Source organism: Anopheles stephensi, chromosome 2 (genome assembly GCF_013141755.1).
Source record: "Anopheles stephensi strain Indian chromosome 2, UCI_ANSTEP_V1.0, whole genome shotgun sequence".
In the NCBI taxonomy this organism is placed as follows: domain Eukaryota; kingdom Metazoa; phylum Arthropoda; class Insecta; order Diptera; family Culicidae; genus Anopheles; species Anopheles stephensi.
Window position 1 is genome coordinate 18,731,228 of NC_050202.1, and position 12,099 is coordinate 18,743,326.

At 44.3% G+C, this 12,099-nt stretch overlaps 1 protein-coding gene across 11 annotated transcripts; it reads right to left on the reverse strand.

Moving 5' to 3' along the window:
* Nucleotides 1-14: 14 nt before the first annotated feature.
* On the reverse strand, nucleotides 15-11,851 carry LOC118507246 (far upstream element-binding protein 2). Of its 11 annotated transcripts, none has more exons than XM_036045523.1 (8): nucleotides 9,115-9,588; nucleotides 8,941-9,045; nucleotides 7,316-8,407; nucleotides 6,776-7,236; nucleotides 6,614-6,693; nucleotides 5,965-6,155; nucleotides 3,528-4,098; nucleotides 15-758 (listed from the first exon to the last, which is right to left on the reverse strand). In XM_036045523.1, the coding sequence occupies exons 2-7, from the start codon at nucleotides 8,959-8,961 to the stop codon at nucleotides 3,766-3,768; spliced, it is 2,178 nt and encodes a 725-aa protein (XP_035901416.1). In that variant the 5' UTR covers nucleotides 8,962-9,045; nucleotides 9,115-9,588; the 3' UTR covers nucleotides 15-758; nucleotides 3,528-3,765. The 11 variants fall into 11 exon arrangements, with proteins under 11 accessions (XP_035901416.1, XP_035901412.1, XP_035901414.1 ...); XM_036045518.1 differs by lacking the exons at nucleotides 15-758; nucleotides 8,941-9,045; nucleotides 9,115-9,588 and adding exons at nucleotides 2,379-2,801; nucleotides 2,875-3,294; nucleotides 10,591-11,850; XM_036045519.1 differs by lacking the exons at nucleotides 8,941-9,045; nucleotides 9,115-9,588 and adding an exon at nucleotides 10,591-11,851 and having other exon boundaries at nucleotides 3,528-4,083.
* Nucleotides 11,852-12,099: the final 248 nt, after the last annotated feature.

Genomic DNA, 12,099 nt, shown 5'->3' on the forward strand with positions numbered 1-12,099 from the left:
ACGATCGTGGCTCGTGCTTTTGGAAGTGTGATTCTATCTAATGCGATAGAGGTAATAATATATTTCGAACTGTTTTACGACACACACGGACGCGCCCGCTAGCTATAGCTAAATAGTGCTTTACACGTGATTCAGGAAAAAATGCTACGAGATAACTGCACACCTAGAGATTGGCAAGCGACAGAAACAACTGTACACACCACCGCCTTCCATCCAGTTCCACCGTTCCGGAACCACCGTTGATAGACGACGATTCCTTTGAAGGGTCAGTTTGAAGGGTTAAGGGCAGCAACAATGTCGAGCAACAAATTGCATGGCTTTTGCTTCCTTTGAATAAGTGCTATTTACTTTTGTTTTGTTCTTCCTCATTTTTGTCTTGCTTTGCGTGCCTCTCTCTCAACCGGGGAGGGGGGGTTTCATCATATAAGGTTTGCTGCTACTAACGCTACTAATTAAACCGTTACCATTTCACAGGTAAACCCCTAAAAACTAGTTTTTTTTTTATTATTTCAATTGGATGTGGTTGTGGATTAATCATAATTACTTCAAGAACTTCAATTTATTTCACTTGCTGCTGTGCTGGTTTAGCATGTTAATATTTATATAATTGCTGCTGCTGCTGCTGCTTGTCGGGCCTTTCTCCCTACATAATGCTGGCGCGCTGCTGCTGCGTTGTCTCGCACTGTTGTCCCCTATTGCATTGAAGTAGATGGTTGCAGCAGCGAGAATTGTAGAGAAGTAGAGTTAGGTTATAAGAGCTGCAATAAATATTTCAAAAAGAAAGAGAGAGAGGGAGAGAGAGAAAGAAAAATGGAAATATTCATATAACGCGGTGGGCTTACTTATCGTAACATTACTTCTTAAATGTATTTAGCAACGGAAGGACGAATGCAGACAGGGGGGAGGAGGGGGGGGGGGTGAGAGTGAGAGAGAAAAGAGCAGAGTGGGAGAACGCACTCGCAGGACGCTTCGCGAACGGGACAGGATCCTAGAACCACATGTTTCGAAACTAAGCGATCACAACAAATAAAATATGTTTCATTACATCTCGGCAATAGCGGGACACACTTTGTAATGTAAAATTAATAAAAAGGCATTGTATAATAATTCAATCAATTTTATCAAGTGTAACATCCCCAGATTATTTTCGTACGTAAATAGTCCCTCTCCACCATGGGTGATAAATATGAAAAACAAATATATAAATGCAAAACTCAATTATCACCACAAGCGCGATACAGTACAAAGGGCAGGAAAAAAATTGATACGATAAAACAACATTTAAAATACAAAGCATTGCAAATATTTCATTTCCGTTCCATTCACATATTCCTATGCGGCTATATTTTATGTGGTGTGGTATATGGTAATATAGTGTGGTAAATCATCATATACGCTAGTCAGTAATAAACTATATATCATATATAGGAGCGCTCAACTAAACTATATGATAGCTAGGAGCGGTAAGAAAAAGGGAAATGGTTTAGTACAAAATGTGGTTCATCAATAGTCGAGCACGTTATTATTATTGTACACAACACAGCATCGGTTCGGGTAAATAGTGCATATTTATATAGAAAAAAAAACTGTAAGCATTATAGTAAAAATTCATCTACAATAATAAAAATTTATACCTGTATCGTTGGGCATATAAATATAACGCATAACAAGTCATTCAGAATAGACAATTCAATATAGATAGAAAAAGTGCTACCATAAACATTAGTAAAACACAATATGCAGCAATAAGGTAGATGAGATTGTCATCCGTGAGAACATACATTGCGCGCGATCAACGGACAAACGCTATCCTTGTATGACCAAAGTAAAACAGAGCAGCATCAATGTATCATGTAAATAATATTCATTATTCTGCTAAAATGCCCCACCACCTACCTAGGTATGTATAAAATAAATCTTGCATCTTGACATAGTTTTTGTGGCACATATAGTAAGACATAGGTTTAAAATTTATCATGTAGTAAGGTTCAAAAAGAGGCATGTAGAAAATGGTCTATTGCTCTATAACACATATATATCATTGCTGTAGACATTGCGTATACATGTATATAAATCGTTACAGTATTGTAATCCATATCCAGAGTCTTATAATTGTATAATATATCATATTGTTTATCATTTAAATAGCCCCCAAAATATGCAATTCAAAGTTCAATGCAATGCTCATTCTATGTGACAAAATAAAAGGAAAGTAATTGTACATATAAACGCATATATATATATATATATTCATGTACATAGAAATAGCATACAGATTTTGCAATAACAACAGTTCAGTAAATAACATTAAATTTCAGTCAATGATCATTTGAAATGGTGTTTGCTTAATAAAATGAGTAAGAAAATAAATAAATAAATAGATAAACAATAATCAATTTATTGTGATGGTTAAGAAAAGGTTAGTTTCATATATGTATTCATTGCCTAACATAGATCGAATATCAATCGAATAATAATATATTCATCGTAAAATATGACATCATACAAGTTTTCATATGCACTCGGCACATATATGGGTCGAATATTATTGTATATGTATATACACGAATAAAGTTGTATATAATATAATGATAATGATTTGTTGTTATATTGCATATAAAATTTGTGTATACTAGACTAATATAATCATTTGGAGAGAGAATATTGCTCAACAAATTAACATATATTCAGATCAATTACCATTTTGCGTATGCTATCTTTATCGTGCAACCATCGATTGCTCGCTAACAAACTATGAATTGTGTGTGCCAGTAGCCACCAGGGTGGGAAAGTCTTCGCTTCTGCAATGAGTCACAGAACATAGTTAGACAATATACAAAAATCGTTAACACATTTCTGACACACACTACGCACCGAGATGTGTTTGATTTGTTGCGCGAGTATTGTTATCTAGCCTGTTGAAATATTACCTCTTTCGGTGTGGTTAAGTAACACAAACAATAGGAGCACAAACCCACACACACACACACAGCACCAAATCCCCTTTTTAAAATATGCTTCTACGGTTTTGAAAGAATGTGCTGCCTAAATTTGGCGGCCTAATATTTTGGAATACACATGGATAAAAGCAAAAAGAGCAAAATGAACATGTTTTAAGGAATGTAATAATTTGCCATAATTTTAAAAATTCATAACTCGGAAACGTTCCCAAACCAAGACAAAAAAAAAAATTAAAAAATGCATTGTAGAAATATGTATGATATAATGGGAAGTAAAAAGGCATTTGCAAAAGACAGATAAAACAAAGGGGGGCAAATACAACGAAGCAATACCCTGGAGGAAAAGAAAGAAAGAAAGAAAGAAAAAAACAAAGAAAACCGAGAACGAAAACAAATTTGCACTCGAAGCGAAACTAGAAGGATGAGAAGACATGTGAGGGACAACAGGAAACGGAGGAAGGTGTAGAACAGGTCACGTACAACAGAACGCGCTGGAAGGGAGAGACACAATGCGCTGCTTGCCTCCTCTGCTTGTGCTAAGTCGTACACGGCGTGGGAAAAACTTACCATTTCCTCGTACATCATTGCATCCTTTCGCAGCCGACCAAGCACTGCCGCCGCTGGTGCTTGCTGGGTTGTACGTCCTCTCTCTCACTCTCTCCTGCTTGAGCTCTTCGTCTGGATTGATGTGGTGATGAGCGACGCGCACAACGGTGCAGTTATGGAAGAGGCGGCTGTCGTTTGTCGATGAGCGGGGGGTGGGAGAAGAAGAAGGGGAGGTGGTAGGGTGATGGTACGCTGCATCCTAATTCTTGTCCTGGTTGGATGCATTCGATTGGTTTTGAGGGCCACCACCGCCCGGCCCCGGGTAGCCACCACCGTACGGGTAGCCAGCGTATCCCGGTTGACCACCGGCTCCACCGCCACCACCTCCGCCGCCACCACCACCACCATAGTACTGCTGGTACTGCTGACCGCCGTAGCCGCCGGGTCCTTGCTGTGGGCCACCGCCGCCGCCGCCACCACCACCGCCATACTGTCCACCGCCACCAGCTCCACCCGGTCCTCCGGGCTGGTTACCACCAGCGGCCGCCGCCGCCACCGCTGCCGCCGCCGCAACAGCCTGTGCTTGCAAGGCCTAATTAGTTTGTTTTAAGAAGTTTTGTGTGTGTTGCCACCACCCACACAAGAGGGACGATGTGTGTTGGCGCCGGTAGGAAAAACCATACCGACGAGAGTTAAGGTGGGGCGGAAAGGGGATGAGAAGGGGGGAGGGGGGGACAGTGCGGGAGCGAAAGGATTAAGGGACATCAAGTAAACAATTCAGAAGGACACACACAGGATGGGCAAAAAAAAAGTTGTCAAAAAAAAAAGAGTAAGAATAATAAAAGAAAGAAAAGAAAAGCAAGAAAGTTAAGTAAATAAAGTTTCCCAGAAAGCTTTGTTTAACAAACGAGCATGAAACATTCGGATCCAGACATTCGATTCATTTTTGTCGTTTTATAAATTCGGACATAAACCAGGATGTGAAAGCATGTCACCTGGCACACAGATAAGTGTTTGCCGGTGAGCAACGACAAGATCAAGCCTCTATTTTTATGTACGCCTTGAGAAATAGACTACAGTAAAATTGCGCACGCCTTGCATCCCATGGACATCGTAAAAAAATAGTATACATATAATATACTACATTATCTTAACAAATATCAGAAATATACATTTTGTGGCTAAGGAGTAGAATAGGCCCACAGGTTGCATGGAACACACTCGCACCCAAGCTTTCGTGGGAGTGCACAGTGGAATGAGAAACTCGCAGTTAGTCGTGGTAAAATGTAGTTTTAGTTGTTACACAATTTTCTACAAATTTTTAAGATAAAATTTTGAGTAAAAAATAGTTATTTTGAATAAATGTCATGTATATAAATTATTGTTATTAATGCGAAAAATTACTATTTTATCTAGTTTTTGTACCTTTTAGCAGGTTTATAAACTATTTAGTAAAAACATACTTAAATACATTTTTTTTCATTATTTTCACTATAAAAAATTATACAAGTATGGATCAATAATGATTAAAATTATAATTGAACTTATAAAAACCATTGAAACAGGTAATAAAAACCATTGAAACAGGTAATACAAACTGATAAAATGTCTAATGAATACTTTAACAAACTTGCATGACAACTTATAGTAGCCTTCAATTATTTTTTTCTTAATTTACGGTTAATTTAAATATTACTTTTATGTCCTAAGTACTCATGCACTCATTCCACCGTGAACTTCCACCCAACTAGCAAACAGTTGCGCCCCGTACAACTTGTGTGAGGCTATTTTACTCCTTAGCTCATTATTGGCTAAAATAATCCAATATAATGCCCACCGGACCGCTCCAGATCATAAGCAATGCCTTCAATTTGCAATCAAAATGATCGTTCGACAATCTTTAATAGAACGTTGGTAATACGAATTCATTTCCATCGGCATTCATTTTTTTTAATGCAAACGTAATTGTGGGACACAGATATCGCTGGGGCATCGAGGATAATCGAACGCGAATATCCTTGTGCTAAATTCATTACAATTTAACAGCTCCAGCAGGTTCTCCCATATCAACACAGTAGAAACCGAAGCAAAGAAAGTTTCGCGTCACCGTAACAGAAGAGTCGAAGCTGTACATTCTCACGACTAATAAGCGTGGAACCGAACAAATGAAAGAAGCAACGACAACGACATCATGCCACGGGACCATAAACAATAACATTGGCTAACGTTTTAGTTACTGAACCAATTTTTCAAATCTTTTCTTTTGACTTTTTGAGTTTGAAAAGATATAACCACTGCTCTGTATGTATGCCGTTCAATGGTTAGAAAGAAAAGGTAACTCCTTTTGAAACACATCCACACCACTACAACGAACGGGAATAATGAAGGATCAAATCGGGAATGAATGTGCAGAAGAAAAAAAACAACAGGCGACATAGACTGATGGCCGACAACTTACCTTGGTCGCAGCGATCTGCTTTTCGATCGCTTCCGCTTCATCGATCTTGCCAATCCTTCGATAGTATTCGGCCCATTCCGCGCTGTAGTCTGGCTGGCCGCCGACCTGCTGCTGTTGCTGTTGCGCCTGCTGCTGTGGTGCTCCGGGTCCCGCAGCTCCCATCACTGTTTGACCTTGCACAGTTTGATTAGCTTTGGTTTGGGTTTGGTTGACATCAAGTGTACAATTTGTTTGCCAATTTGTACAAACACAACATAAAACAACAATACAACAGTACCAACGGGATGGGAGGATACATGGGAAAGGATGGCACAATATATACGTGTATATATATATATGATGAAAGGTGAAAATTAAGCCATAAAGACATCAAAACATGAACAATAATGAGGAAATAGTCAAAGCAAGAAAAATCAAGAGAAATATCCAGGAGATAAAAGTAAATCAACAGCGACAACGTAATCAGTTAAAAAAACAATAATCGACATCAATGTCAGCCATTGTAGAAAGAGAAGAATTTGTAGAGAAACACAGGTTAACACATCGTACAGTTAACACATCAACAGTTACTGCTGTGGAATCATGGTGCGACTAATAGGATGCTGTGAGAGGGAGCGGTGTATGAGAGAGATTGGTGGATTGAAATTACCTGCCATTGTTCCTTGGGCTGCCTGTCGCGCTTTAATCTGCTGCTCGATCATTTCCGCCTCTCTATGCATTCCCATTTGCCTGCGAAAGATAAATACACGATTAGTTTAGCAGCTATGCACACACACACACACATGTTATGGGCTCGGTGGTCATCACGTACTTATAATACTCGATCCACTGTTGCGAGTAATCTGGCTGTGGTTGTTGCTGTTGCTGCGCTGCCGCTGCTGCAGCAGCTGCGGCGGCCGAAGCAGCATTCACTTGAGCCGATTGCTGCTGCTCCCAGCCACCCTGCGACTGATAGCCACCCCAGCCACCCTGCTGGTATGCGTTCGGGCCTCCGGCACCGCCGCCGCCACCACCACCACCGCCCCCAGCACCACCATTGTTCTGGTACTGATTGACCGGCACGGATGTGGAGCCGACGTACACCATGTTAATCTCCATGTTGATTTTGTCCTGAATCAACCGTTTCGCTTCGTCCACCTGGTGCTGCTCGCCCTTGCAAGTGAACGTTTTCTCCGTCGTCTGGTTTTGCGACGCCTTCCGGTCCATCTCAGTGTGCGCACCGGACTGTTGATTGATCTGCTTGATCGTATCACCGCCACGGCCGATAATTATCTGCAAACCAAAGCAACCACATTCGTTGGATTTAAAAATTCACTTTCACCGCTCTCTACGAGTGAGGCTCTCTACTTACCCCACACTTTGACACAGGCACAGTGAAGGTGTACTCCAACCGTGTTACCTGCGGTCCGTTGTAGTTGTTATAGTTATTATCCTGATTGGAGTTTCCTCCCATGCCTCCGCGTCCGTGCGGTCCACCGTCACCTCCACCGCCGCCACCTCCGCGGCCACCGCCACCCTGCTGTTCGCGGCGCAGCACACTGTCGATCAGGTCCTCGATCATGCGCTTACCCTCCTCGACCTGTGCCTTCGAACCCTGCACAATGCACCGCCGATCACCCGGCCCGTCGCCACGGCCCTGGATGAACTGTAGCTTGCAGCCCGACTCGCCCTGTATCTTCTTGATCATCTCGCCACCCTTGCCAATCACCACACCGACGGCCGCCTTCGGCACGAACACTTCCGCCTGCTCGGCACCATTCATGTTCTGCCGCTGCGAGTACGCATCCTTCTCCTGTATCAGCTCGTACACCAGCTGCTTCGCCTGTTCCACCTTTTGCGGGTCGCCGGAAATGCGCAGCGGTTTCTCCATCTCCTGCCCGGGCCCGTCCTGTATGATCACCATCTTGGCGCCCGTCTTTTCCTGCAGCTGCTTGATTGTTTCTCCGCCCTTGCCAATGATGAGGCCCACCTTCGACCCAGGAATCATCATCTCCTGGAATGTGCCGAAGCCACCACCACCGCCGCCGCCGCCGCCGCCGCCACCACCACCACCTCCGCGGCCTCCACCGCCACCACCCTGGCCCGGATGATTGCCGTTGTCCATTGGGCCGCCGTGATTTACCATCTTGCTGATCAGTTCGCGCACGCGCTGGTTCGGGTCCTGCGATCCACCACCGCCTCCTCCACCGGGTGCGTTAGGAGCGTTGAAGTTGTTCTGGTTGTTGCTGCTGTTGTTCTGCGACAGACGGGCGGCTACTGCTGCAGCTTGGGCGGCGGCTTGCATTGCAGCCTGACTCATGCTAGTGGGCGAGCTAGCATTATTATAATCAGACTGTCCACCGAACTTTTTCAATTCTGGCCCCGAATCGTGATCGTCGTGTGGTCTCTTCACTGGTTGGTGCGGCTGCTGCTGCTGACCACCCGGGTGTATCTTAGCGGCAATCTGTTAACGCGGGAAAAAATTGGTTTTAGTTACCTCAAATTTACTAGCTCCAGTAATTTGTTGTTTAAACATTAAACGGTTCCCCTCCCGATGGGAACCATGTTCACCAAAGCCTACTGGGATTTGTTTTGGCTTTTTTTTTCGTAATTTCGACCATAAAAATCTACTATTTTCGAAAGATTTGTACCCACACCTAGAAAATGGGGTCTCGTGGTCACAGCCCGGTTTGTCGTACGGATACCGGCAAGACAGCAATTATCACCTTTCCCAATGGCACGACATGTAAAACGCGCCCATAATTCTATCACAATCCCTTCTCTCTATCTCTCTTTGCATGCGGCGATACCTCGCTCTTCTACCGAATGATATGCTAATTTTGTGAAGCATCGCTGCTCCTGAACGCACTCTCGCTGCCTTACAAACACGCGCACAGGAGGGGCACAGACAAACGCGCGCGCACATACACACGGCACACGCAGAGTCTGGGCAAGTCACAGACGCGTGGATTTCTAGACGAATTTTCTGATACTAACACAGCAACAACCAGCAGTCATGGATGCACATCAATCGGGTCGGTAAAATCAGAGGGTGTGGAAAAAAAGGATATTCCCTCTAGACTGGTCAATGGCACCAGGGAGCTTGAAAAAAGCAGTAAACGAAACAATTTTAACCCCCAAAAAAGGACATTGATATGCACCGGAACTTACATTTGCGAATAAAAAGCAATAAAATTCACCGGAAACGATAGTCCGCACACGAAGCACACATACACACACACACACACACAGGCGCACTGTAAAACCCTTTCTTCTTTTTCTCCCGTTACCCAGGGTGTGATGAAGAGCAAGAAAAAAGGATATCTCTAAATGCTACCTCCTTTCGGTGTAAAAATCACAGCCAGCTAGGTCACAGATCCTCTATCCGCGGTTACGGTTAAATATTACGCAAATGTGTTGCTTCGATGCGTTTGACCCTATAAAAACCTATCCTTTTAAAACCACACCATGAAAAGGAACTGCTTCTTCTTTTTCCCTCTTCCTGCTGGCGGCTATTTCAAGCAGGAGCACGCTGCTTCCATTTTCTACATTTTGTTTCAGCTAAAGCAATGATTGCCGATACAAATATATGTTCCCTAAACGGAAAACTATCGTTCACGCAGCTATATCGGGTGCATGCGGATGCTGTTGTAATTCACGAACCGAAAAAAGAAAGGACCGGAACACGGTGGGCACGAGAAACTGATACGGGTGGTGGTTTGCGATTAAGCGACGGAAAAAGGGAAAACATCGATTCTCTACTACGGCGGTGCTGTCTTCACAGTCGCGGCGAGAGTTTTTCGCATTTTTCGGACTGGTGAAAAACACTACCACCGCGCAGCGACACGCACAACCCTATACAAACACACACACATCAGCAAAACCACCGACAGACAGTAGAGAAAGAGAGAACGAATAGAATGGCCAGCTAACTCAACTCTCTACACCATGCTTATGCTGCGCTGCTGTTGCCTCGGTTGGAAACTGTTCTTTATCGATTTTCCTTTCACGTTATTTCCCGGCGATTGCAGTGCTCCTTCTTTCGAGTTACCTTTGGCGTTGTTCGTCCACACACCTTGCTCAACACACAACAATATCACATAAACAGAGCGCACGCATACACACCGGAGGCGTACAGCATACTGTTCACACGCACACCGAGAAAACGTGACGCACATGCACTCAGCGGCTCTATGCGAAAAGGGTCTGCACTGAATCTGGGTGTATATGTGTGTATGCGTGCGAACGGTACCGAAACGGCCGCCATTTTCACGGGTGCGTGAGAAACCGGGGAACTGGTCAAAAAAAAAAAAACTGGGAATGCTGCTTTTCGCCGATGCTACGCCGACACACGAAATTAGGGGAAACGTGTAGGAAATAACATGTGGAAGCAAGCGTTTTTTTTGGAAGCAAGCGTGTGATGACGAATGAGTTAATTGCATAGTTACGCGTAGGGCTACCTGTTCTTCAAACATAAATGTGACACTAAATAAGGTAGCTGATTTCACTTCGGAACGTGTGCTTGTGGTAGTTTCCACACCCTTTCCCACCGAAAGAACGTTTCTTCTTCCTCTTCCCACCGCACCCACACCTCATCCCATCCACCTCCCCCCCCCCCCCCACCCATGGCGACGGTGATTTACTCACTTGTTTGGCTCTCTGTAAAGCGGCGGCAAATGCTGACGATTGACTAAAATTTTGCGAGTTCTGGTTGGAATAATCACTCATTATTAAAATAAATGAACCGATAAAGTAAAAACGTTCGCTCCACACTGCTCCAACCGGAAGTCAACACCCGAATGCACAACCCGGAGACGACTTTTTACTTTAACTCGCGCTTCACACGCCCGTCTTCTTCCTTGCTGCTGCTGCTTTTGGCGGTTCTAGCGCCGCTGGCTTCTTGGAGAGCTGGCTGCTGTTCGGGGGAGGCTCGGTGGGATAGCCCACAGAGATGAGCAAGGAAGGCTTTGGCACTAGCTTCAAGCGGTCTTTCAATATTTTTTCGACGCACCTTTTGGCTTTACAACACTTTAAGCTCCCGTTTCTCCCACTGCTTCCGAACCGGACGTTGCGCCACCACTTCGCTTGCGTGCGTCTTCCCGCAGAAAACGCAGCTACCTGATCTGGCTGACAGCAAATCCTTCCCGTTATATGTGTTGGCGTCGCTTTAACTCACACACGCACATAAATGCACATACACGCACTTTCCACGCGATGGGAGCCTTCGTGTATTTTCTCTCGCTCTGTGTGTCTGTGGGAATTGTATGTGGTCACCACAGAGGCTTTTCCGTGGGATTTTTCAAGCCGCTTTTCTTGCTTCTAATTAATTCCTGTTCTTGCGATTCACTCGCTCTCGCACTTGCTCGTTCGCTCGCTCTCTCCTCTCTTTCACGTCTTCCAAGGCGCTGCTGTTGCTGCTGTTGGAGGAACCTTCGCCCTTTCGTTCGAGCTAGCCAGATAGAATTTTCGCAAATTGCTTCAAACTTCTGACGAACGCGCCCAAGCTACGCCTTCCAGCATGCGAACGGCAAACGAAGTCTCATCATTACGGTTCACGCGAGGCTGCTTAAAGCGGAGCACAAAACAAGGGCGGCAGCGGCGGCGACGACGCGGAAAACGGAAAATCGCCAGAGCGGGCCGGCACACACACACACTCACTCACAACGTCTATTGCACTTTTCTTCGTCCGGGTTGTGTGCGCTTCTGTCCGTGTGTGGGTGATTAGAGGGGGGTGGGAGGAAGTGTTTTTTTAACGGGATAAAATTATAAAACTAAAGAAAAAGGATCTATGATGCTACTAGGCACGGATGGAAAGCTTTTTCCGCACATCACACAGGCACACACGTCTTCCTTCGCACGAGATCTAATGTCAAATCGCTGGGTGTGTGTGGCCGCGGCAGCCACGAAGATTGAAACACGACCGGGCAACGCCAGGCAACAACACGATCGTTTCGATTGACAGCACCTGCCAAAAGAAAACTGTCACTGTGGCGTTTAGATGTTGTGCAAACATCATATATTTATCGTAAATCGATATTATCCTGTACAAAAGTAACAAAAACCATACCCAAACACTATGCAACCAACTTATCACGCGAATTCAATGATTTGCTTGCCAAATGAAAGAAATAACAACATTATTTATTTCACCCAAAC

What these genes read in the sequence shown, in the direction of transcription:
- LOC118507246 (XM_036045516.1), bottom strand. Translation starts at nt 10,671, where the DNA reads ATGAGTGATTATTCCAACCAGAACTCGCAAAATTTTAGTCAATCGTCA. An exon ending in CAGTGGATCGAGTATTATAA is followed by an intron (nt 6,694 to 6,775) that starts GTACGTGATGAC and finishes TATCTTTCGCAG; the next exon opens with GCAAATGGGAATGCATAGAG. An exon ending in AGCCCAAGGAACAATGGCAG is followed by an intron (nt 6,156 to 6,613) that starts GTAATTTCAATC and finishes CCCAAACCAAAG; the next exon opens with CTAATCAAACTGTGCAAGGT.